The 25,527-nt window shown below is 34.7% G+C and overlaps 3 protein-coding genes and 1 pseudogene across 5 annotated transcripts; 3 read left to right on the top strand and 1 right to left on the bottom strand.

The window, feature by feature from the left end:
* Positions 1-785: 785 nt before the first annotated feature.
* On the bottom strand, positions 786-2,932 carry LOC105111567 (polygalacturonase-like). Of its 3 annotated transcripts, none has more exons than XM_011006967.1 (5): positions 2,344-2,928; positions 1,940-2,229; positions 1,686-1,807; positions 1,342-1,448; positions 786-1,238 (listed from the first exon to the last, which is right to left on the bottom strand). In XM_011006967.1, the coding sequence occupies exons 1-5, from the start codon at positions 2,779-2,781 to the stop codon at positions 1,020-1,022; spliced, it is 1,176 nt and encodes a 391-aa protein (XP_011005269.1). In that variant the 5' UTR covers positions 2,782-2,928; the 3' UTR covers positions 786-1,019. The 3 variants fall into 3 exon arrangements, with proteins under 3 accessions (XP_011005269.1, XP_011005268.1, XP_011005270.1); XM_011006966.1 differs by having other exon boundaries at positions 1,342-1,459; positions 1,697-1,807; XM_011006968.1 differs by lacking the exon at positions 1,686-1,807 and having other exon boundaries at positions 1,342-1,570; positions 2,344-2,932.
* Positions 2,933-8,465: 5,533 nt separating this feature from the next.
* URH2 (uridine-ribohydrolase 2) lies at positions 8,466-11,490 on the top strand. The gene is made up of 9 exons (XM_011006963.1): positions 8,466-8,630; positions 9,020-9,135; positions 9,261-9,320; positions 9,713-9,898; positions 9,977-10,081; positions 10,429-10,525; positions 10,790-10,897; positions 10,993-11,128; positions 11,220-11,490. Exons 1-9 carry the CDS (start codon positions 8,582-8,584, stop codon positions 11,326-11,328), a joined length of 966 nt encoding a protein of 321 aa, XP_011005265.1. The 5' UTR covers positions 8,466-8,581; the 3' UTR covers positions 11,329-11,490.
* Positions 11,491-13,891: 2,401 nt separating this feature from the next.
* Positions 13,892-15,903, top strand: LOC105111564 (inositol-tetrakisphosphate 1-kinase 4-like; annotated as a pseudogene).
* A 1,305-nt stretch (positions 15,904-17,208) lies between these two features.
* On the top strand, positions 17,209-22,678 carry LOC105111565 (la-related protein 6B-like). Its single transcript, XM_011006964.1, has 10 exons — positions 17,209-17,893; positions 18,565-18,646; positions 19,156-19,250; positions 19,364-19,435; positions 19,600-19,679; positions 19,802-19,901; positions 20,447-20,494; positions 20,588-20,656; positions 21,361-21,510; positions 22,042-22,678. Exons 1-10 carry the CDS (start codon positions 17,324-17,326, stop codon positions 22,303-22,305), a joined length of 1,530 nt encoding a protein of 509 aa, XP_011005266.1. The 5' UTR covers positions 17,209-17,323; the 3' UTR covers positions 22,306-22,678.
* Positions 22,679-25,527: the final 2,849 nt, after the last annotated feature.

Genomic DNA, 25,527 nt, shown 5'->3' with positions numbered 1-25,527 from the left:
TGGTTATTGTTCCATGACAAACAAAAAAAAAAACAAATATAGAAATGATATAAACATATTTGATTGAAGTGTCAGGGATAGAGATAGAAATAAATTGATCTTTAAGATAGTTTTGAAGTAATTTTATATCCTTTCAAAAACAAGGATATCTCTTTTGACTAGAAACAGACATGGGGCTTAAGGACCACTTCCATGCATGGGTAAGGTTTTTTGCATTGCAAAACAATCTATTGTGAGGGCAACTTCATAGGACCTTGTCTTTCGAATCAATCTTTTTTAAATGATAGGCTAACTTCTTGCAGTGGATAGGGTCTTCTAATTGGTTCTCTGTTTTTATTGAAAAAATAGCTACCCCTTTCAAGCAGTCTCCAACCATCTTTCACTTCAATTTTTTCAACAATTTTGAATGTGAGATGAAGTATGCCAGTGTTACTGCAGAAGTACAAGTGTTTCATAACCTTTAGCTTGAGATGAAGGTCGATCACTTCCTGTCAATATGGAAGGAAGTTTTCTGCTTAAATTGTAACGAGAACGAGGAAACCCTTGTCTCTAGCAGAAAAACTTATTATAGCTATAGACTTAGATGCTAATGCAGAAGAGACTTACCTTGTTCACTTAAATTAAGAATTAATCCTCGTCAGAAAGTTCGAAACAGTGAATGATAGAAAGTAAATAAATATTCGTATATTTTATGATAATTTAGTTAGGGAATTAAGCTATGGTTTAGCAACAAACACAGCACCACTATCTTACTTCTCAAACAACAGCATAATTCTGAGTCAAGCTTTAAAAAAGAAATCGAAGTTCATTAAGTAGAGAATATAATTCTTACATCAACTACAACTATAATTGCAAAGGTCGGGCAGAAATGTGCCTCGGGCTCAAGCAATAAACTTTGACTCAATGAGCTATAATTCGCTCATGACAATTTTTTTTTTTTTCTCTTATATATGTGTGTATGGTAGTACGTACTATTTCTTCTTAATTGCATGCTTAGTAAACTAGCCGTCTTCAGGCTCTTATAAACAGCTAGTAGGCTGAACCACGCCTGAAGCAACTCCCCCAGCATTGCTACACGACGCTTCTGCTGGTTGATTGTTGTAAGTGAGTTTTACATCATCCAATTTGATCCCCGAGCATGGATTTGTTTTGCTACAATCAAATTTCACCGCAAGTTCTGTTGCTGATGATCCATGGATATCTTGGTAGGTCACATCACTAATTTTCACACCGGAAACCTGTTTAATGTACAAGAAAATGGAGATAGATTTTAGTGTATTTTATGTGTTGCCATTGATCAGAATCTAATGAAAACTAGTATAGACGGTAAATTTAACGTACCTGGCCTGGGCAGCCCTTCTCGCCGGGGCAATAGTTCTGGTCGATTACTATGGGATTGTGGACATTAGTCATGACTGCATGTTGGAAAAGAATATTTCTGGCGAAACCATTGCTAGGCCTTCCCCATGTCTTGATTCTCACTCCATTTTCTGTGCCTGTGAATGTAGTGGTCTTCACTGTTACATTTTGCACACCAGCCTCTTGAGAATCCTTGCCAAACCTTCCAATGCTACATCAGTCATGTACACATTATTATCTTTCAGTTCCCATAATTAGCAACGTATTAAATATAATTAGGAGCACATGATAATTGATAGTATTGTGTAGTTGATTTCTGGCGAAACCATTGCTAGGCCTTCCCCATGTCTTGATTCTCACTCCATTTTCTGTGCCTGTGAATGTAGTGGTCTTCACTGTTACATTTTGCACACCAGCCTCTTGAGAATCCTTGCCCAAACTTCCAATGCTACATCAGTCATGTACACATTATTATCTTTCAGTTCCCATAACTAGCAACGTATTAAATATAATTAGGTGCACATGATAATTGATATTATTGTGTAGTTGATTATCATTTCACAATTATTTTCTTCATTACCTGATTCCATGGCCAGGTCCACATGCCACATTTTCAATCCAAAGATTAGAGGTACCAGGGCCAATTGATACACAATCGTCACCAGTTCCAATCCTAGAATTCAAGATGGTGACTCCGGTCGATGATTGAACGTGAATTCCATCGGTGTTAGGGCTATCTCCGGCAGCAGAGACTCTCACTCCTTGCACTTTGACGTCTTGGCAGGCATTGATGACAATGTGGAACATTTGGCTATTCAGTGATGCCAATCCGGTAATTGCAATGTTGTTTGAATTGGAGAATTCAAGTGACTGCACCATAAATAGATTAACAAGAAAATTAAGAAATTGAAAATAGATGGCGTGGTTTTCGTGTACAGACCAAAACTGTAAGATATTTCATTATGCCATGCATGTTTAGCATACCGTCGCGCCTCTGGGGCAATTCTTGCCGGAATTCTTGCATGACCACAGTCCTGCCCCTTGTCCATCAAGAGTCCCTCCGGATATAGTAACCCCATTAACATGCTCAAAGATTAGCCAATTTTGAGCCCTACCAAGGACGCCATAGTCTGATGGGGCGACTAGGGTACCATCTATACGTACCATAATAGCGTTATTCTTGCAAGGACCCTGAAACCTCACTTGACCTAAAGCGAAACTCCCTTTAGGAACAGAGATAGTGGCTGGCTGTGTGGAGGCGCATGCTTGTGACCAAGCAGCCACGAAGGCCTTGGTTGAGTCAGTTTTTCCATCAGGCATGGCTCCATAACTGAGCACACTGTATTGTGCTGCTTTGGCTAAAGGTGAGGAGGCAAAGAAAATGATGGAGAGAAGAGCAATAAGAAGTGGAAGGACCGCCATACTTTTCTTTTTTTCTTTTTTTGACTGCTAACAATTAATGCAAGTGATCAGTAGTGGAAGGAAAGGGAGTTAATTTTGCTTGGAGAGTGATGGGACGTTGAAGCAGGTGGAGGTGGTATTTATAGGAAGAATTTGGAGATTGAATATTAATAGATTACCGGCAATCAACGCCGTATTTGTAGAATAATTCCGGCCTTCATGCTCCTGTGTTTCTTCACCAAATTACCCTTTTTGCTTCCACCACAAGCTCCAAGTCTTCACACTTTAATCCTATAGCTAGCTAGCTACGTACCCCTTTAATATTTCCCATTATATATGCTTTAATTATATATTTTCCCAAGTCAATTATAAATGGAATTAAAGGTATAGCCTTGATTGCGAGTTATTAAACCATTAACCCTGGTGTCTGGGTAAATGGTTTGTTTCAAATTAAATTAGTATCAGCAACTAATGCTCTCAATTATGTAATTAATTACCACTAATATAATCACACAGATATGTTAATTATATGTATTGAAGGCAGAGTTGAACGTGACAAGTGGAGCAAAGAACGGAGATAAAATTGGCTGCCTTCCTTTAAGTTCTTACTGCCTTAAATCATGGTGTCTTCCTTGAATTTGCGTATTTTATTTTATTCTTTGACTATATGATCATCCCATATTAATAAATAAATAATGTTGTCGCACGTAATTCTTGTTTTCTTGTCACTTCACATGTTTTTTATTGGACTTTCTTCTGAAAACCGCCCACCTATACAATTCAACTCTACAATTTTTATTTCCAACATTCACGCCAAGTTTTTGACTAATTTATCTTTAGTCATTGGGTTTTGCAAGCGATTATATCTACTTGAATGAGAGCCTATAAGTTCATATCTTACCTTTTAGTTCGCATTTGATTACTCTTCTCTACAATATTAAAAAAAAAGACATTGAGAATAAAAAATATATTTAGTTTAAAAAAAAAGACATTGAGAATAAAAAATCTATTTAGTAGTTAGAAAAATAAAAATAAATATAAATATAATCCTTTATATTGTTTGGAATTAAGTTGGAAGGAATTAAAAACAAAATAACAAGCAAGACAGTTGATATGGCTTTCAGGTCACTAACCATTTCTCCCTCACCCAAATGTTTGACTCCAAGGGTTTGATTGCTTCATGGCAATTTCCATGAGTTTCTGGCAAGATTGTTGGGGCCTAATTTCAAATAATTAATTAGTAAGCCATGTGAAATGAAATCACAAGCAGCAGACAGCCGCAAAGATCCACATTACCAGGGATTTCAAGCCCCCCCCTTTTTTTCTATCTAAATCCCAACGTGACTAACAAATGACATCATTTACGTAGAACTAATTTCAATCACATGTGAAGGTGGGGATCGCTCAGTGTTCTGCGATCGATCTGAATGGACTAGTAATTCTATATTTAATAACAACTAGAGTTTCTCAATCCTTCACTTCTCGACAAATTAACAGATCGTCGGATAATATTTTTCAACTTTTGATTAGTTAATTTTGTTATTCTCACATGTATATGTGATGTGGTGTTCAAAAACCAAATTTCCTGGCTGAGCTTGACTATTAGACAGGCAAGGAATGGCCCTGTGATGTGTCTGAGGACCAAGACTTACATGTCTTGAGCCCATTTCTTCAACACAAACACATCATGTGTGGAGCAATGTTTCATGCGTGAATGAAAGCTATAGCTTAATTGCAACTGTCTTCTTTTAGGGATTCCTTGTTTCAAGCAATCTTTGCCAGAGGAAGCATGTGATGTTTTTGAGATTATTTAGCTAGCTAAGAGCTCAACCAAAATTCAGGCATCCAACCCCATTCGAGGGGTGTGTGTGTCATAAAACGTAATAACTTCTTTCGGACCAGATAAGCCACGAAACTTAATTGTCTAAATATATCTAGTTAGTTAGTTTGGCATCTAGCTAGCTTAATTATCTAGCTCCTTGACCCTCCTCATATACACAACGATATACTCTTTTGGCATCTTATCAGATACATCAAATTAAAAAGTAACACTGTTATGATGAAAGAAAACACAAAAGTGATTCGTTGGCATTAACTGGCAGAACTTCATCTTGAAATTGATCTTATGCTAGCTGAATGTCGGGTAATCCATGAGCCACAGACCTGCTATATATGAAGACAACACTTCGGTTCTGGATACTATTGGCTCCTATTCATTTCCATTAAAATCAATATATTAATCCAAGATGGAATAACTTAGGGCTGATCAAAAGAGAATATATAGCTGGTTAACTTGGGCATGCGCAGATCAATGAACATTCAATTGGCGTGATTTCAAACAACTTATAGTGACTAGTAACTTTCCTTGAATTAATGGAGAGGGGCCAACCTAGGTCATAGTCTTTCACATGGGTTTTCTTCTTGTACTGTCTAGGATTACTATATGCATTGACAGTTGATCATGAGAGATCAAAGTACACACAGTCTTTACTTCACTTATGGTCCCAGAACTTTTAAAGGCTTGTTCAATTCCGTCCCCCGCAGGAAGGCAACATAAGGCTAGTGATAGATATGCATGAGAGACCGTTGAGGCGCAGACACCATAAACAAGCAGTTTGGAAAACTCAAACCACACCGAACATCCAAACCTTAAGAATTTTTTATAAAAAATCCTTAATTATTAAGCCATACCATTTGCCTTTCACAATTTTCTCACCATCTCTTGACCATGATTAGATTATGGATGCAATAGATGGGAGCACTAAAACTGAACTGGCCATCAGGTTTAAACTGATCAGTTTTTTCCCTTCTAAAATTAACTAGGCCTGTTTTGATTTAATTGAGCTTTTTTTATTGGGCTTGGGTTCTTATTAGCTTGTTTTGGTTGTTTTGGACAATTATCTAAGATGTTTTGGTCTTTTTCTTTGCGGGCCTGGCTTGTGATTTTTTTATATAAATTTTTCATTAAAAAAAAAATTATTACATATAATGCTAAAAAAAACTAAGGACTGAATTGAATATATAGCAAAGTTTATTTAAGGACTTTATTGAAATTCTTAAAAAATAAAGACCGAATCGAACTTTAACTATATTCTTCAACCCATTCCTTCTACCAGCCTTGCCACTGCATGTCGATGCTATCTTTTCTCTGCTAATATTGCAGTCCTTGTTGATGCTAATGGAGATCTTCTGGCCACAAAAAAACAAAAAAAAAAGAGCAATGGTGGTGGAGCTAGTTTTGGATTCAAATGATGTTCATGTCGACAGGCAAACCATTTTTCCCCAGCAAGTTACCTTATCCTGTTATCCGCAAACCCTAAAACAAAATCCTGCTGAGTAATCATAAAATTAAATCCTACTCTCTTCAGAAATTCTATAATAAACTTCAATAATTGGATTTTTTGTGGATTTTGTAGTCACTCAGATTTACCAAATCGAAAAATATAGTGATAATGGGATTGGCATCCCTGAACAGTCAGATGTTTCATATAGTCATTAATGGCTGCCAAAAAGTAAGAACGCAAGGACTTGGAATTTCTGCCTCCTACAGAAGCCCAAACACAGACGGTATTCATGTGGAAGAAAATAGAGAATATATATATATATATATATATATATATTAGTGGGAAGAGTATACTAGAATGCCTAAAAAATTATTTAAAATTGATTATAAAATATCAAATATACAAGATTAAAAATTTTAACTTTGTATTTTTTACTGAAAAAAGCTCTATTAGCAAAGAAAATTTAATTTGATGAGAAATTTTAAAAATTAGATGCTTGAGAATTCAATTAGAATTTTTCAAGGTCTATTTGAATTTATTAAGGTCTTGGTTACATAAGACATTGATTTTTAAAGTTAATTTAGGTTTTAATTAGAAGAAATTAAAGTTTGGGGGTTCAATTGCAATTCTTAAGAGTTAATTTGGTGAAATTAGGGGTTTAATTGCATAAATATTTAAGTTTGATAGGAAAGTAAGGACTTGATTGAAGAAATCCAAAATCAAGGATCAAACTTGAAAAGGCGCATGAATATAGGAGCTGAAATTGACCAAATCAGGGGTTAAATTGAAAAAATTAAAAATTTATTGGTCAATTAAGAGTTAAAATGCATAAATTTAAAACCAAGAATTAAAATAAAAAAGATATCCAACTTAGGGGCTAATAATAAAGTTTGATAGGGGTGACATGGTATAAAATTTTAAAAAAAAATCAATTAAGGGTGCATATACTATAATTATAAGAATAGGGACCAAATTAAAACTTTATCAAATTCTAAATTAAATACCGTAATTTTTAGGATTTAACCTAAACGACATGTCATTCAACCTCTAGTTATCTTCTTTTTTAATAGTTTACGATGATCAGGTTGGTATCTTTAAAGAGAACACTCTGAAGTTTAAAACCTCAAAATAGGATATAATCTAATCGCGTCTTTTTCAAAAAGGTTATAAATTGTAAATTTTTTTAATTTAATTTCTGATCCTAAAATTTATACAAAGTAAATTGTTTATTATGCATATTGAACCAAAAATAAATACAGATAAATAGATTTATATGGTTTCCAAAACCGGGTGTGTGTAAATCCAAAATCAAGGATCAAACTTGAAAAGACACATGAATATAGGAGCTGAAATTGATCAAATCAGGAGTTAAATTGTGTATGTATATATATATATATATATTTATGGGATAAAATAAACTAAATTTAAATAATTCACCTATATATGTTTATGGCATGTATAATTGCTAATCCTGCTCACAGCTCGTGATTGCAATTAGAGGCCTAGCTTGAAAAAATACCTTGTATAATTGCTAATCCTGCTCAGAGCTGGTGATTGCAATTAGAGGCCTAGCTTGAAAAAATACCTTGCAACATCCATTAATGGGCATTTACGAGCAAGTCAAAAGGATTTGGTTGAGATATCTTAGAACTTTAAGGATACAATTGAGGAAAGGCCTTTCGTTTTGGGATTAATTGAAAACTTCTAGGTAGTTGAATGGCCATCTTAAGGTATGCCAAGAAGAAGTAAGAAAAAAAAATAAAAAACCATCCTTATGTCGGGCTGGCTGAGTTTTATCGCTGTATTTTCATCTTATTTGTTTATATAGTTACCTTGTGGTTTTTAAGATTTTTTAATTTTAAAATAATTTTTTATATTTTTTAATTATTTTAATATATGAATATTAAAAATTAAAAAAATATTATTTTAATATATTTTTTGAAAAAACCAACAATATAATATAAAAAAAATTAAGTTGTCACTATAACAATTAAATCATTGAAGTAACTTTAAAAATTATAGTTTAATTAGTTAAATTTTAGATTTGTTTTTAAAAATTTATTAATTTAAATCTTATAAATTTTAAAATTATTAAAAATTTATATAATTATTAATTTTAGAATATATAAAATTAATCAAAATAATACTAACTTAAAAATCTCATGTTATTAAAAAGAAAAATCATTAGAGTTTGTACTTGGTACCTCCATGACAGCAGAACCAAAGAAGATACTTTAAGGATGCAATTGAGGAAAGGCCTTTCGTTCTGGGCTTAATTGAAAACTTCTCCTTCTGCCGGGTTGGTTTCATTATTATGCTTTTATCCTTTGCTTACACAACCATGTCGTGGTGTTCTTAAGAAAAATTAATTTTTGATATTTTTAAGTTATTTTGATACAATATATATAGGAGACGAAAATTCCAGAAACCACCTTTGAAGCATAAAGAGAAAAGGAGTTAAGCTGTCACCGTGAAAATCCTCCCAACAAGTCGAGTAAATCATCGGAGTGCTCACCTCACCTGTACCCGGTACCTCTATGGCAGCAGAACCAAAGAAGATCATCATAGACACTGACCCTGGTGTTGGTATGTAATTATTTTATGTATCCCTTTCTTTCTTTTCAACTCCTCTAATTCTCAACTCTTTTTTTTTTTTATTTAATTTCTTAACATCTAGACCTCTAAATATTGATGGATTTCCCTTGAGTTTAGAGTCCAGTAATGAGTTACATTATCAAGTTTAATTACACGTGTTTTATATCAATCTCTCTTTTTGTTGTTGTGGGGTTATGTTTTTGGTTGTTGAGAAAGTGGATCAATTGAAAGGAAATTGAAATTCTGGATCTTTAGACTTTTTCATGATCTGGGATTTGAGAAAGTTGATATCTTTTGCTAAAAAAGAGTTGTTATTTCAATTGGTTCTGCCTCGAATTTGTCTTCTTATTGTAAAGATTTGAACTTTTGATGCGATGCAGATGACGCCATGGCAATCTTTCTTGCTTTGAGATCACCTGAAGTTGAGGTGATTGGGCTTACAACTATATATGGGAATGTTTATACCACTTTAGCCACCAGGAATGCCTTGCATTTGGTAATTCTTTCTCTTTCTAGATTTGAAATTTGATTAACTGATTTGAACCTCCAAGGTTTATGATATAATTGATATTGAGCCATTTGCAAATTACAGTATTTCTCTGTGTGTTGTTTGTGGATTAGTTGGAGGTTGCAGGGAGGACTGATATTCCAGTTGCCGAGGGATCTCATGTCACAATAACTGTATGTACTCATTCTTCATTGTTGAATAGATTATGTGCAATGTTAGCTTCTTTTCAGAATTTTTTTAATCCTTATCTTCTGTTAGTTTCATATAAGCATTGTGTCTGCTTTGGTGAGGGAAGAAGTGTGGTTTGACTCTTTATGGTTGTTGTTTTCTAAGGACAAGCTTGTGTTAATGGATTTAGTGTCTACTCATGGAGCCGCTAGTTTTCTGATATTGCGACAAGTCTTTTACCATTTATTTTCAACTTCTGCTCTTTTGGTTTTAACTATGAATTTCACACGCAATATCACAATTTTCTCTGATCAAATGATGATGTAAAGATACATACTGATATGTGGCTGAGTTTCAAGAATTCTTTTTATTCATTGCTTCTCTGTTTCCTGTAAAGAAAGGTACAAAACTTCGCATTGCAGATTTTGTCCATGGTGCTGATGGACTTGGCAACCAGAATTTTGACCCACCTAAAGGAAAGCCAGTTGAACAGTCAGCAGCTGCTTTTCTGGTTGAGCAAGCAAAACTTCACCCTGGAAAAGTCACTGTGGTGGCATTGGGTCCACTTACAAATATTGCTCTGGTCAGATTCTTAGTCCTTTCGAATTCTTTAGCAGATTTCATGTAGTATATTACCTAACAGATCATCTATATTGTGCAGGCTATTGAATTAGATCCTGAGTTCTGCAAAAATATCAGGCAGATTGTTCTTCTTGGTGGAGCATTTTCAGTAAACGGGAATGTAAATCCAGCAGCTGAGGCAAATGTGAGTTGCACAAATCCATGCAGTCAGTCCGCTGTTGCAGTGGTCTTTGCTTTCTAGATATTGCTGTTTTAGTGGCCATATGCACATCTGAGCTCTGCTGTTTCTTCTTTTATTTTAATTTTCTTTATGGGATTTGTTATGTGAACTTACATTTCATCTGCTCTTTTCTAGAAAGATCCTTACATCTTGATTTAAGACTTGAGAGAGTGTCATTAGAATGTTTAGAAGCATAGTTTGTCGGTTAGCTGTATCACTCCTGCTAATGATTATGTGTGCACATATCCTAGTCTGCTCCCCTAATCCCCCATCTCTTTATCTAACTTTCTTACTCCTGACTGGATGACTAGATATTTGGCGATCCTGATGCTGCTGATATTGTTTTCACCTGTGGAGCAGATATTTTGGCTGTGGGGATAAATGTTACCCATCAAGTTGCTCTCACAGGTGTTACTTCAGCAATTATTGTGTTACCTTAGCTGATATTCTTTTTTTCTTTTTTCTTTTTTATGCATAAATAATCTTGGCAATCAAGACACTAAAAACACTAATACCGTTTCTTAAACACGTTTATTTGTGTTACTTGTTATGCAAGAGGCAATGGTTTCTTTTACACAATTCTCTGCGAGTGTGACTTAATTTGTGCCCTTTAAAAACACCCTCATTGATGATTTCTAGTTTCATTGATTTTGTTCCCTGTTTTATTTGCAGATGCTGAGCGAGACAAATTGATACAGTCAAATGGAAAATTTGCTCAGTACCTGTCCAAAATTTTAGAGGTGTACCTCTCCTATCATCAAGAAGCATACAGCATGAGAGGTTTGTTTACTAAAATGCCTTCATTGATATATCCAGTGATTAAGTAGAATTGGAATCCTCAAAAATACTAATCCTTGGTTCTGTTATTGATGTAGGAGTGTATCTTCATGATCCAACAGCACTCCTTGCAGCCGTGAATCCTTCACTTTTCACTTACACTGAAGGTGCTGTTAGAGTCCAGACAAATGGCATCACAAGGGGACTAACATTATTATATAACAAACAGAAAAGGTAAGACCGCATGAGTACTTGAAATCATTAACTTAGTCGAACTAAATGCCTTTCTGATGATTTTTGTTTTCTTTTTCTTACTAAAAACCAGGTTTGGAGAAGTGACTGAATGGACTGATAAACCCACAGTTAAGGTGGCCATGACGGTTGATGCTCCCACTGTTGTCAAGTTGTTGATGGAAAGGCTTATGGAATCATAAACTGTGGACATATATTGATGATATGATTGTGTGGTTCTTCAAATTCCAAAAATTTAAAATAACATTTGGAGTCACGGCAACGAGCTGAACTAATGGTTTATTGTTGTTGTAGTTGTCATCACTGTATCGTTTTGTACTCAGCTATTGATTCCAATTTAAGTACTGCATTTATTTATTTATTTTTGAGGGGGGTGGGGCACAAGGCTGTGTATCTCATGAACAAATTTTGAACCCCGACTTGGATTTTGAAGCTCAACTAGCCAGGAGACGTGTGGATCTAATAGGTGAACCCATCAGTTGAACTCATTTACTTGTGTGTGTGAGCTCATGGTGCGCTAGACTCTGAGAGACTGAACTGGTCAGGACAATTTTTGCAAGTGAATGTTTAGTCCTCTTTGGTGATATCCTGTCCATTTGGGACCGTAACGGACTCTGAATCAAAAACCTTATATATACACGTGCGCTCCAATGCATAAGACCCTCCCTTTTCAAGGCATCTCGTACTCTGCTCTTCTCTACTACTAAAGCAGGGCATCACGTAATTCTTTCCTTCACCTTCCTTTTCTCTTTACATTTCTTCACTCACTCACCTGGAGAGTGACAAAGAAAACCCAAAATGGGTTCATTGGTGAAAGGAGTGATAATCCATGAGTCACTTCTAATTCAAGATCATGCCACCACCTCTTTCCACCCTCCAGCTCACTCTCTCCTCCGCAAGCTCTGCCATTCCAACTCCACATTGGAATCTCTTACTCACCTTATCTCCCTGACGATAAGGTTTTCCCGATGATCCTTTTATAGTTCTAGTTTGTTTTCGATGAGATGGTTGTTTCAAAGAACTATTTCTTATCTGCTTTTTGCTATTGGTGGGAGTACTTGAAGAAAAATGGCAATGCAATACTCCTCTGATTGTTTTCCCTTGATTGATGAATCATCTATTGGCGGTGTTAATGAGATTACACTCTCCTGGGGTGACATTGGAGGGGAAATTTTGTATTGGTCAATTAAGCAATTTGGGTTGGATCATTGTTGTTTTTGGTGAGTTTTGCTGGTACCGTTTTGTTATTTCTAGGTATTGCTGACTTTGGTTTAGTAGCTGATGTCTGTGGATTCCCTTTTGTATCTTGTCTATAAGGTTTCAAGTTTAATTTTTTGAAGCTGGGTTCTTGTTCTTTTTCTCCTTTCTTTTAGATGTTGAAGGTGCTGGTGCATGTGAGAATTCAGGTGTGGTTTGTATCAGTAAACTGGAAGAGTTGCCTTTGGTAATCTGTGGTTTAAATAGAAAAAGGTTAGTATGAAATGAATGATTTTTATTCAAGTAGCAAATCCATTTCTACAATTATTTACAATGACAATTTTATTTCTTTATTACAATGTTCTCTAACTTTTCTGCGAAGTGCATTCAGGCAATTGGCGACAAAGCTGTGACTGTTGGTTATATCATGAAGCCTTCTCGAGAAGAAGATTTTTCCAAGGTGAGCTCTCAACAGAGAAATTGGAAGTTTTACTGATATTAGAGAAAGACTTGCGTCTTGGATCGCAGATATTTTCCAGATACGCAAAGAATTCAATGTGATGCTGCGTTATCCTGATTAAACTCCTGAATTGCTATTGAGAATTGATTCATTCTATTTTCTAGATCTAGATTTCAATCTGACTCAGCTCTTTGTTGATTTTGTTTTAAAAATTCAGGGAAATTGTTAGGTTGTCTTATTTATTATGCATCCTCCACGTGGCATGTCTCTATCTTTACCCATGTATAAACTCGAGTGGCGACATATGTCTATAATTGCAAGCTTATTATTGCTTATTCTTTGTCGTTGTTGCATAGGGGGTGCACGAATTAGACGTGAGAAAAAAATTAAAAAATTGAGAAAATTAAAAAAAAATTGAAAAAATTGAACTGTAAAAAAAAATCAATTAAATTGGTTAAAATTTTTAAAAAACCGATCAGTTCAGTTTTGTTTTGGTTTTATAAACCTGAAACTGAAAAAATCAAACCGAACTAGACCAAACCCAAACAGAAAAAATCGAGCCAAATCAGGAAAAACCAAGCTAAATCAGTTTGAACCGATTTTAAAAAAAAAACCAAACTAGATAGGTTTGAACAAATTTCAGTTCGGTTTTAGTTTTTTTATAAATTGATTTTATTACTTTCTTTTAATAAAAATTCAACTAAACTGAAAATGAAAATGATTACCCCTACCATAAACCCTACTCCAAATGGTTTGATGTTTCCACCCCTCACATTTGAGCCCCCTCTACCATCTCAATTACAACTCGTTGATTGATTTAGTTATGGTTATCTCAGTTGCCTTGAGCAGTCTTTAGAATTCACAAACAGAATTACTTTCTCTCCAGGCATGCAGGAATTGCAAAGGTAGTTTCAAATTCTTGTTTACACAGTATTATGGTGAGGATAAATCAACATGTTGCAAAATATATTTGGGTCCCCTTCTTATACAGATATATGGAACATCATTCTGAATGTTTTGCAATTGATGCACTTGATAAAATATATCCTGAATTGGATCGGCTAAAAGTCCAAAAAATTGTTCTTGAGCTGGATGATCTCAACAAAGAAGGTCGCCGGGCAGTAAGAGGACCCCATTTCCTAATGGTCTTTTGATCGGAATGTATTTATTTTAAATAGTAAACTGAAACACAAATCATTGGACACAACCTGAAATGAATAGTTTTCTTGTCACTGCAAAATTAATATGTTTTTTGGTGTTGTTCGTTGTTTAAGCATATGTTGCTTGGGTGTTTTTCCTGTTGGAACCCATTTTCATGATGCACATGAAGACATCATTCACGCATATTCTCTTGAACATTTCACTGTTTTATCCTCAAATTTAGTTACAGCCAGAGTTCAAATATGTAGGTAAATGGTTTTAACCACCCTGATTTGGCACAAAGTCAGTTTGAATCTAAACTATCTCTTCTGAGTATACTGAAACCTTAAGTTTCCTGTGGAGTAGCTGATGCTTACAGTATGGTAAGAATTTGATTGATTGCATATGATCCAAAATGTTAATCAGGATTTCATCTCTTTAATGCAACAGGGATTATGTAAACTCGGTTGTTTCTGTGGTCGCTAAGCTAGCTCCTTAAGTATTATATCTCAACTTTACATGTATTTTCTCCAATTTTAGGTGCTATACCTGTCAGGTAAGATTTGTTCATCATTGTAAAGTTGGATGCTTAGAGCTGCTATCAATTTTGAATATAGAGTAAGTATCGTGGTCTGCACCAGCTGTCTGGATAGGCATCCTCGGTTACTGATCAGTCCGAGATTTGGAACTGACCGAACTGCCTAGCTCCATCATTCGGGTTTACCAGGGCACATTATTACATTTCTGACATTTTGGACGTTGTTTGTGGTTCTTTACTAGGGGAATATAGTGATTTTTAGTGGAATTCTTAAAAAAAAGATGATTCTCTCATCACAGGCAATCATCTTTAGAGTTGAAGATTTTAAAGATATAAATATTCCTCTTCCAGCAATTGTTCAGGTGAGCACAAAAGTACCGTGCCAAGTTTGGTTTGATTTTTTGGTATTGTATTCTGGCACTACAGATGTATGAATCAATGAACGTTCACTGATTGTGTATGCTAAACTGGAAACAGCTGAACAATGATCAGTGTTTGTATTCCTGATTGTGAACATTTTTTTTTTGTTGGCATTGCAGGAGCACGCGGACCATTCATCTAATATATTCATGATTTATGTCTTGGGTGAGCGACTTTTATATGCGGTAAAAAATTCTATACCAAATGTTAATGTCTTGACCAAATAATCTGAAATGAACTCGGACCTTTACTCTTTGACAGGTAGCAGGTGGTTTCTTTATTTGCTTTCTGCTTACTTGCATTATGACAATGTCATATGTTTTTCAATTTTGATAATGTTGCGCTTAACCTCTGCAGCTTAAAGTCTCTACCCATCAGTACTGAGCACTATACAGATGCAGATTCCTTCAAGACCAATATTCATTCTTTTGATCTTGAGCTGGTCACTGATGCTGCGAAGTGGCTTGCAAGAAAACTTGATCTTACCATCTTTGGCTTCGATGTAGTTGCAAGTAATGTTTTCTTGTCTACATATATCTTTTGCAGTCTCCACCTTTTACCGGTCAAAGGCCTGATTAATCTTTTGATGATCTATCTTGTTTATTTGATGAGTGGTTTCTCATGGTAGAAACCGAAGATGCTTAATGAGAAAATATCACTGAGAAATGCTTCTCTGTTCTTGTAGTAGATTGGCATCCACCATTCCTACTGGATCCAATTTTGCTAGGTGTCCTTGTTCTTGATATTCCTGTTGTTTGGTCTCTCGAGTCTATTCTCTTCGGTTACATCCTTTTCCAGGCTGCATCATGAGAAGCCAACTGCATTCTGGAATATAAGTTACAATCAATCTATTACAGACCCCGACCCCGACCCTTTCAGTGCGATATATAACTTGTAGATGCATCTGTGTAATTTAGCAGCAACTTCAACCGCTACATCATCTTTGTAGCTGAGTCGAGTCTATTATATTTCTGAACGTGCATGCAAATCTACTTCCTCTCATATCTTGCCAGAACGTGCATGCAAATCTACTTCCTCTCATCTCTTGCCATTGTTGCATGTTTTGCTGGGGCTGAAAAGAATTCAGATTCAGGAAGGCACTGGTGACCATGTGACTGTGGATGTGAATTACCCCCATCGCTCAAGGAAGTACACGATGACATTGCTGTACTGGCCATTTGGCATGCTATATAGACAGAAGTTCGAGTCAAAGTAGAGGAAATAGAAAGCCATGCTCGTGTGCCGGAAGCTGAGCTGTGGTCTTTCCTTTAGCCGAATAAGATCATGTACCAAGAGAATAACTGGAAATTAAACCGCCAGAGCTAATGAACTGTAGTTGATGTAGAAAAACATTTAAATCCATGTAAAGTCGTCCTGCTCACTGGCTTTTTAAAATCGGGCAGTACTCAAGTTAAGAACCCTTACAGCCATCCCTACCACGCATGCATAGACCCCACAAGACATGGATGGACCAGCCCGCCACTAACTATCATTGTCAAGAAAGGAATGATGATGATCGTGGTCATGGTTATCATTTTATAAAAGATAAGGCTAAATACAAAGTTCAGGCACCCACCCTTAATCCATTTTAGGGATCTTCCCACACAAGATGAAAACATAAGGACAATGGCCACTTCACCATCCTCTCCACAAAAACAAGAAATGGACATGGAGCAACCTTGGCTTGACTCAGGGGATAAGTGTTTTAAAAATATTTTTTCTTTAAAAATAAATTAAAATATTTTTTTTCTAATCTTTATTTATTTTTAATATCAATAACTAAAAAAAACTAAGAAATATTAATTTAATATTTTTTAAAATAAATATATTTTTAAAACGTATTCAAATACAATTTAAAACATGTGAAAATATTAACAAATAAAATAAAAAATAATAGGAAAGAAAAAATAAATAACATAAATTGGGTCAGCATTTGATGGATATTTTACGCGGAAACCTCAAAAATTTAGTCCTCGATGTATTATTTTATTGTCAATTAAGTCCTGAGCCAATTGATTTTAACAATTTTACCCTAAACTTAATGTAGACAACTTGAGAGTGTTTTGATTGCTATTAACACTGGACGGATAACGGGATGACATTGTCCAATGTATATTAGCTTTTGGTAAAAATAGATAAGAATAGTAATAAAATAGATTTAAGGATTAATTAAATAATAATAATATAGGGACTAAAGTAAAGTTTCGGCATACAAAGGGAGTAAGTGAGCGGGCTGTATAAAAAGGGAAGGAGATGAAGCAATGAAGCCGAGAAAACCTCTCCATTGTCTTCCCTCCCGGTGCTCCCTCCTCCGCCCCCCTCCCCCCTCCCCAGGGCCCCACCTCCCCCGAAAAGATTAAAATTATAAGCACTAGATCCATCCAATCCCTAAAATAAAAAATTGAAAAAAACCCTAAATCAAATGGAAATGGCACAACAAAATCAAGAAGAAGAAGAAGAATTGGTGGCGATAGTAGAATCTGTACCTGAATCCCTAGATCAATCCTCTTCTTCTTCTGGTCCTTCGCTTTCTCGTAACGTGTCCTTCAGTAAACTCAACGCACAAGCTCCAGCCTTTGTCCCCACGCGCCCCCAATCCCAGCCTCAGCCTCCACCACGAATGACCGTGATCCCTCCTCCTCCGCCTCCTCCCGCCTCTATGATGCATATGTATCCACCACCTTCCCCGTTTCATGTTCCGATTCATAGCCCTGTACATTTGCCTCACGTCATCCCCGTCCAAAACCACCACCACCACCACAACAGCCATAACCAGCTTCACAACCACCAGCAGCATCATAATCAGCACCAACAGTATGTTCCTGTTCGGAATCATAACCAGCATCATCAACAGCATAATTCTAAAAAGGTGCAGCAGTACTCTGACGAAGAGGTCGAGGTTATTGGAAATAAGGATGCAGCTGCTTCTTCGGATCATGCCTCAAAGAGTGACAGTAAAAGTGATGAAGCTATGAATAAACTCTTAAATCAGGTAGTTTTCAAGTTGTCGAATTTATTTTTCTTTCTTCAAATTTAGGGTTAGTACTTAAGTTCACTGATTTAATTAAGTTGAGCTTAGATTATATGAAAAGAAGTTTCAAGTTATTCTTATTGATTTTTGCAAATAATGGGGACTTAAGATGTAATTACTATGCTACTGGATATGGTAGAAGTTATGAATATTGTGCTTATTGTGAACATGAAAAGCAGAATCATCACGAACCTAGTTTACAATGTACTGGAGTAAAGCTCTATTCGGTATTGCATTTGGGCTGCTTTTGATGGTGTTTTTCGAAGTTCATTTGGGTTGTAAAAGCTTCTAATTGGATGCTTTTGGATGGTTTTGATATGTGAAAAGCACCCAAAAAAGCATCAGATCGATACATTCCTGCAAAAGCGCCTGACCCACATTACCAAACACGCACTAAGTGCTGCCAAATAATCTAGTAAGATTGTTGATGAATTGGGTTTGTTTGATAGTCACTAATAGATACATGGGGTAAATTGTTGCACTAGGAAGGAATAATGATAGAGGTAGTGGGCAGACAATAGGATGAATTGAAGTGTTAGAAACATGATTTAAGAAACCTATGGTTTCATGTTGAGTACTGTAAATAATTGTCTTTCTTTTTTGGTTTGGCATTCACTCACAACTGTTTGCAGGTGGAGTACTATTTCAGTGATTTGAACCTGGCCACTACTGATCATCTTATGAGGTTTATTACCAAAGATCCTGAAGGATATGGTAAGGGTTTTTTTTAACTTCTGCTGTTTAGTGCTTCTATATGGTATAGTTTCAGTGCAATGTTATAATTATCTACTTCTCACTCAATTATTTTTTAAAGTTGTGCCTGGTACTACTTTCTTTTGATTTTGATCTCTTTATAATGATTTGGAGAGTACGTCCTGTTTTTGAAAGTGTAGCTATGATGACAATTGGATAAACAACCCTTTGATAACCAGCTATGATAAGTTGTAAATGTAGCTATTTATTGAAGTTTGAATCAAGAAATAATGAAATTGTGGTTTTGTTGAAGTTTGTGAATTGTATCGATGCAGTTTGTCCATGCATCTCCAAAGAAGTTTTTTCCCCTCTTTTTTCTAAGTAACCAATAGAAACATAAAATTAAGCAAGGGTCTTATACTATTAGAAGCTACATTGTTTACCCAACTGTTATTTCAGAATTTTTGTCTGAATTGTTGTTATATCAATTATCCCATATCCATTTTAAGTCCTTGTTTGCTTTAATACAGTGCCAATATCTGTTGTTGCTTCATTTAAGAAGGTTAAAGCTGCCATAAACAGTAATTCTCAGCTTGCTAACATTCTGAGGAACTCAACAAAGCTTGTAAGCTCTTTCATCGACAATTCTCGTGATTGCTTTCATCATCCTTAATCCTATTTGTTGGTACAACTTCTTCCAGTTGTTTTTGTTGACCTCGCTGTAAGTACATCCTCCAGGTAGTTAGTGATGATGGAAAGAAAGTAAGGCGCCAGCATCCCCTAACTGATTCAGATGTTGAGGAGTTGCAAGTGTGTTTTCTTTTACCCACTATCTTTTGTTAGGTGGTAGCACCATTGTTGGCAATTCCTTTTGTCTTTGGCAGAATGCATGAAAGTTTGTATTTTGTTCTTTATTCATAGTTTAGAGAGAGAAAAGTTGTGTTTTTGTTTCTAACACTTTCCTTGATCTCTAGTCTCGTATAGTTGTTGCTGAAAATTTACCTGAGGATCATTGCCACCAAAACCTCATGAAGATATTTTCTGCTGTTGGGAGGTGCCGAGATCATTTCTGTTCATAATGATATTTAATTGGATGGTTTAGCCTTTCACTTAAAGCATGCCAGATATAATGTATTAATATTAGACATTTCATACTGTTAACCTTTCCTTTTTCAGTGTGAAGACAATTCGTACCTGTCCACCTCAAACTTCTGGTGGTGGTGCTTCTTCAGCATCTAGATCTGCAAAAGCTGATGGGATGCATTTCAGTAACAAGGTATATATGCATGCATGCCTAGGCATCAGTTATGTTTTGCATACCTGCAATCCTTATCAACATCATCATGCGTTTCTATCTCTTGGTGAGATAAAAAAATTAGTATTTGAGTTGCAAGACAATAAACAGAAAAGGTTAGAAAAAGATTTACATTAAAAAAGATGCGAAATGTAGCATGATTTGAAAACATTATAAATAAAAGCTATTAAAATAACCTAGAAAAAAAAAAAGACCAAGAGGAATTGCCACCTGGTATCTGGTCTTGCATGTTCGCTTATCTGTTGTTGCCAGCACAAAGTTATGGTTAGTATAACTATTAAGAATTAACCTATAAGCTTGTAGTTTTCTCAAGAGATGTATTACAGTATGGCCTACCTGCCAAAGGAAGATGCTTATGCTTTGCTCTGACTGTTAATGCTTTCTTTTTTTGTTTTCCATTCATCAATTCTTTTTAACAGATAGCTGGTTCTTTTAACCTTTTCTTGATTATTTTTGTCATCTAAACATGAAAATCATAAAATTTAAACTCCTTGTATTGTTTGCAGTTGCATGCATTTGTGGAATATGAGACCATTGAGATTGCTGAGAAAGCAGTAAGTAGTTTGTTTTTTTAATGATTTGTTTAGGTGTGCTTTCCCAACATCAATTTCTCACTGCACTAATCAAGTGCACATGCTATTATGTAGGTTGCTGAGCTAAACGATGAGGGAAACTGGAGGAGTGGTCTTAGGGTTCGGTTAATGCTCAAGCGTGGGGTATATACGAAAACATTGTCTTCATCTTTCTTCCTTTCATGTCTTTTTTTCTTCCTGCTCTGTATTTCTAAAGAATAATGCTAGAGATACCAACTTATGAGTTTCATCTCACCTTGATTTGATAAATCTTCGTATATGATAATACTAAATCAGTTAGGAAGCAAGTGCTAATAAAATAGTTCTTAAATGGAGCATTGCATGCTTGTGAATTCTAACCTGTGCAAATTTGGTTCTGAACCATTAAAGTTGATGAAATAACCTATTCAAATTTGGTTCTGAACCATTGAAGTCAATGAAAGTATGATGAAAGGTTTATGATTCATATTAAATAGATTGAGAGTGGGAGAATAATTACTGGAATAGCTAAGTATTCTAAAAGAGTGCATTGAAAATAGGAATGGGTGTCATACATGTAATACTCTGTACGCTACCTTGGTGGGTGTTAAAACCCTTGGGTCTCCATTTAATGGTATTGGCAGTTCAAATATCCTGTGTGGTAAAGGTTTTAAATTCACTCTTGTTTCCTCCAGCCCTGTCAACCAATCCCTACCCACTCTAGGATGACATGGTTTCATGAATCATGATGTGCACTTTTGGATGCAAGATAAAGTTCTGCCAATTTCAGTTAATGATTTGCAAGTTTTTAATTATATTTTTGGAGTTAGCTTAGTCCCTTGATTTGTGCTTGTTTATTCCATCATTAGTCAAAATCCACTCAGGCACGAGGCAAGAAGGGGCATGATGGTCAAGGGCATTCAGAGGAAGATGAGATTTCTGCAACTGAGCAAATGCCGAACGACAAACAGACAGAAGATCTGCCCCAGCAGCATGATGCCCATTCACTTGAGCATTCTGTGAGTGTTAGCAAAATTCCATTGAATGTGAACATGCATGATTTTGAAAATCATTTTCTACAGAAATATCATTTTGCTTGGCCAGTTTGGACTGACATGGTATAGGCTTTGTGTTATTGGACAATTAGAATCTGGACTTGTTTAATTTTGTTTTCTGTTTCACTACATATACCAAATAGAGTAGGAAGCTTGATTAATAATGGCAATAAAATTTATGATTAGGAAAAGAATTAGGGGGGTTGAATTGGTTTTTCTCGTGTCATCCCATGAGGTCAAAAAGAGGGGAGAAGACTGATTTGACAGGAAAAAGCTACCAGTCTCTGAGATAACAAAGGAATGTTTATGTTATGATGATACATGCATTATCCAACAGACTGCCAGCATCCTAGATTTTGTAATTTTTCTGCTGATGAAGAAATACATGAAAAACAATTGCTTTCATTTTCAAGTCTTTGAAAGCATACTTATTTTATTGTCTCACAAAATGACATTTTCAGCACTTGGTGAACTGACATCCTTGTACTTTAGCAGGGAGAGGATCATGCCAATGACAAGGAAGGTGCGCAGAGAAAAGGGCGTAACCGGGGGAGGGGCAAGGGACGTGGGCGAGGACAATACCATCATAACAGCCATCACAATAACCGTGGAAATCATCTGGGAACTTCCCCTTCAAATAATCCGGTTATTGGTGAGCATCCAGCAATGGCCAAGCAACCTCCAGGGCCACGGATGCCAGATGGCACAAGAGGATTTGCAATGGGTCGAGGGAAGCCGGCTGCTGTTAATATCTCATGACTTGGTATTTCTACAGAGTTCAGTTTTGGTTCTAATAGATGTGTTTGTAAGTTTATTTTGGGGGTGGGGGGAAGTGGGTGGTCTTCTATGTATGGTGTAGATGGCAGGGGTTTTAGAAAGGCTTGTCCATCTGTAGTAGTAGCTTGTTCAGGATCAAGGGTTAATTTTGCTACAAGGGTCTGGTATTTCTTTCATGTTGGTGTCTTGCATGTGGGCATGGATGCTCGAAAAACAGTTTTTCTTGTTTTCCTTTCGTTAAATTTTAGCTTTGCATGATGTCGAAGTGAAAAGGAACAAAACCCTTGTTGGGGGGAGTAACTAATTCTTATAGATAAATGCGAAACTCGAAATATCAAACAAAACTGTGCTATCAGTACCTGTTCTCCCTCTTCCTTCCATCTCTTTCCGATGACTCTAGGCAAATTATTTGAACCAGGAACTGAACTGTGCTTTGCACGAGGTAGCCTGGAGGAGGCTTATTAGTGGGGCGGTGTTTTACCCTACCATTTTCCTTGCGAAGGAGGAGACTGAGGAGACTGGAAAGGCTGTCAGAACCAAGCTAACTAAAGCATGTCAAGGGTAAGCTTCGAAAATCCAGAGCAATCACGTGCGTGATATCTGATGGAGAGCAGAACACAGTGGTTGGTTGAAGTCAGCAAGAATACCCACTTCTTCATGAACACCTATCAAAATGACCATTGCATTCGCTTCATGAAAAAGCACGAAGGAAGGCAACAAGCTCAGAATGCTTGCAGAATTTGGTTTTAAAATAGAATAAGGTCGTAGGTTCGAAACCTGAATGGGCCATTCAGTTATTTTATCGATAGCTTTTTGGGTAATCTAAGCTACATTTTATTTTTCCAACACCATTGTTTAAATTTTCAAAGAGTTTAGACTAATAACATTAATCAATTAAAAGAAAGAAAGTAAGAGGGGTAGTGATTTTCACTGTGGCAATTTTATTATAGCTCTGGATTTATTGATACTTTGGATTTAAATAATAAATTTATGATTTTGTCCCTCTCAACGAAAACACAATTGACATTTGCAATGCGGATAGTGGTTTTTTTGTTAATTTATATATAATAAAATGATTAATATACCCTTTGAAGCAATAGTAATAATAATAATAACGCACAGACAAACATGATATTTTGACTTTTATTTCCAAAGTATAGTAAAATGATCACAATGCCTTTGACTTTTAATATTCTTTAACTATAATTAGTTTTTTTTTATTATATATCTTTTTTATTTTAATTTTTATGTTATTACCATGTCTAATTATGAGCAATTTAGTTTTTTTAGCATTAAAAGGAGGGTTGTATACGTAGACGATAATGTGTATAGGAACCTTTGTGTTTTTCTGATTATGCATGTAACATTGTCCAACTTCTCCTTTATGATAAATTTTTAATCCTCATGATATTATCTTCATTTCTAGCGACACATGCAGCCAAAAAATATTGGGTTTTGGGTTAATAATTTTTTTTTCCTTTCTCTTTCTTGATTTTTAGTATCTTCCTTGCATGTTTTCAAAGCAAACCTTTGATTTGTTTTTCTTTTAATTTAGTTTCTAATTTTTTTATTATTATTTGTTTTATTTTAAATAATTCATAGAATTAGAATTCTTTTTCAATTTGTTTTAATCCTCCTCTTACTTTCTTTTACCTTTTAAATTTGGTATCATTCTTTTAATTGTTATTTTTTAATCATTCTTTTAATTGAATTATCTTTCCAATTCCACCCCTTAAATTTTTATATCATTTTCTTCATTGAATTATTTTTTCAATTGCATCCCTTAATATTTTATTTCATTTTAATTTATGTTAGATTTAATTTTTATTTTTTTAATTGCTATTATTTTAGTTTTTAATTTTTTTTATTGGAATTGTCCTTTTCGATTTCATCCCTTAATATTTTATAAATTGAAGAGAATTTGACTTCATACTTTTTTCATATTTGTCTTCAATGGAATGATTTTGGTCTTAAAACTCGAGTCACGAGTTTAAAAAATTGAATTGGGCTAACTTATTTATTTTCAGATCCTTTTTTATAATTAAGTTTTTACAACTTAATCATTCTATAGTGTTATCTTATTTTTAGTCGGATCATGAATTTTCCATGTTGATTTAACTTGACGCGTACTATTTTTTTTTAAAAATTATATATTATTGTTATTATAGTCTATTTTTATTATACTAAATTTAATTAAGATTGTTGAATCCAATAAAACCAATATTCTGACTTTTAGATTTCTTACTTTTTTAAAAAAATATATTATAATCACCTAAACATTTTATTTCATGTTAAAAAAAATGATTTGATCTATTTTTTTTTATATAGATCACCAATCTAGTTTGGGTAGATCATCAATTTAGTTGTTTCTACATTTCATCTTGAATTTGCTTTTAAAAAAATAGGAAATGTCATTTTATTTTCTAATAAAAAATAGGTAGATAATTTAATTTTAATTTTAATTTCTAATAAAATATAGAGATTATTATGTTAGCGATAGTGTCCTTATTTATAACAAACTAAAATTTTTGTTGCCTCATAATTTTGGTATAATTAATTTTTTTCTTTTTATGAATTAATTATTTTATCTCAATATAAAAAATATAAATAATAAAAATATATTTAGTAGTAAGGATTGAGATAAAAAAAATATTTTCAATTTTATTTTTGCAAAGAATATATCCTTTATATAACTATATATTATATTAAGTATTGTTAATTTATCTAACAACTAATGATTGCATATTAGAATCTTTTAAACAATCCAATTTTACTGAAAAGATTTAAACTATACCAAGAAAATCTCAACATTACTTATAATATGTTTAATTTAGAGATATAATGTTTAATTTAGAGATATAATGGTTTTTTTTACCAAAGATACAACATATTTTCAACACAAATTATATTTTTAAAAGTTATAAAAACATATTTTTTATTAAAAAGAAAACACAAACAATCTCCCATTTAAACACCACTTTAATCATGGAGATCAACTGAGTTCATACAAAAAAAATTTCAATTTTTTATTGATCTCCCAAAATCAAATCAAAATCCACAAGCTTTCCCATCTAAATTTCCGCCTTAAAAATCCAAAAATTCCCGCAGCGATTTCGTGTTCTCTCACTCTCTCCTAAAAAAAAAAGTGGGAGAGAATCAAATATCAATCACCCTAACCACCACCACCACAATGGCTGAATCCTT

The sequence above is a fragment of the Populus euphratica genome, unplaced genomic scaffold, assembly GCF_000495115.2.
Source record: "Populus euphratica unplaced genomic scaffold, PopEup_1.0 scaffold299.1, whole genome shotgun sequence".
Classification (NCBI taxonomy): domain Eukaryota; kingdom Viridiplantae; phylum Streptophyta; class Magnoliopsida; order Malpighiales; family Salicaceae; genus Populus; species Populus euphratica.
This window is presented reverse-complemented; position numbering and strand designations above follow the sequence as displayed.

What these genes read in the sequence shown, in the direction of transcription:
- LOC105111567 (XM_011006968.1), bottom strand. Translation starts at nt 2,781, where the DNA reads ATGGCGGTCCTTCCACTTCTTATTGCTCTTCTCTCCATCATTTTCTTT. An exon ending in GGACCTGGCCATGGAATCAG is followed by an intron (nt 1,571 to 1,939) that starts GTAATGAAGAAA and finishes TGACTGATGTAG; the next exon opens with CATTGGAAGGTTTGGCAAGG. An exon ending in AGAAGGGCTGCCCAGGCCAG is followed by an intron (nt 1,239 to 1,341) that starts GTACGTTAAATT and finishes TACATTAAACAG; the next exon opens with GTTTCCGGTGTGAAAATTAG.
- URH2 (XM_011006963.1), top strand. Translation starts at nt 8,582, where the DNA reads ATGGCAGCAGAACCAAAGAAGATCATCATAGACACTGACCCTGGTGTT. An exon ending in AGACACTGACCCTGGTGTTG is followed by an intron (nt 8,631 to 9,019) that starts GTATGTAATTAT and finishes GATGCGATGCAG; the next exon opens with ATGACGCCATGGCAATCTTT. An exon ending in AGAAGCATACAGCATGAGAG is followed by an intron (nt 10,898 to 10,992) that starts GTTTGTTTACTA and finishes TTATTGATGTAG; the next exon opens with GAGTGTATCTTCATGATCCA.
- LOC105111565 (XM_011006964.1), top strand. Translation starts at nt 17,324, where the DNA reads ATGGAAATGGCACAACAAAATCAAGAAGAAGAAGAAGAATTGGTGGCG. An exon ending in CAAAGATCCTGAAGGATATG is followed by an intron (nt 18,647 to 19,155) that starts GTAAGGGTTTTT and finishes GCTTTAATACAG; the next exon opens with TGCCAATATCTGTTGTTGCT. An exon ending in ATATTTTCTGCTGTTGGGAG is followed by an intron (nt 19,680 to 19,801) that starts GTGCCGAGATCA and finishes TTCCTTTTTCAG; the next exon opens with TGTGAAGACAATTCGTACCT.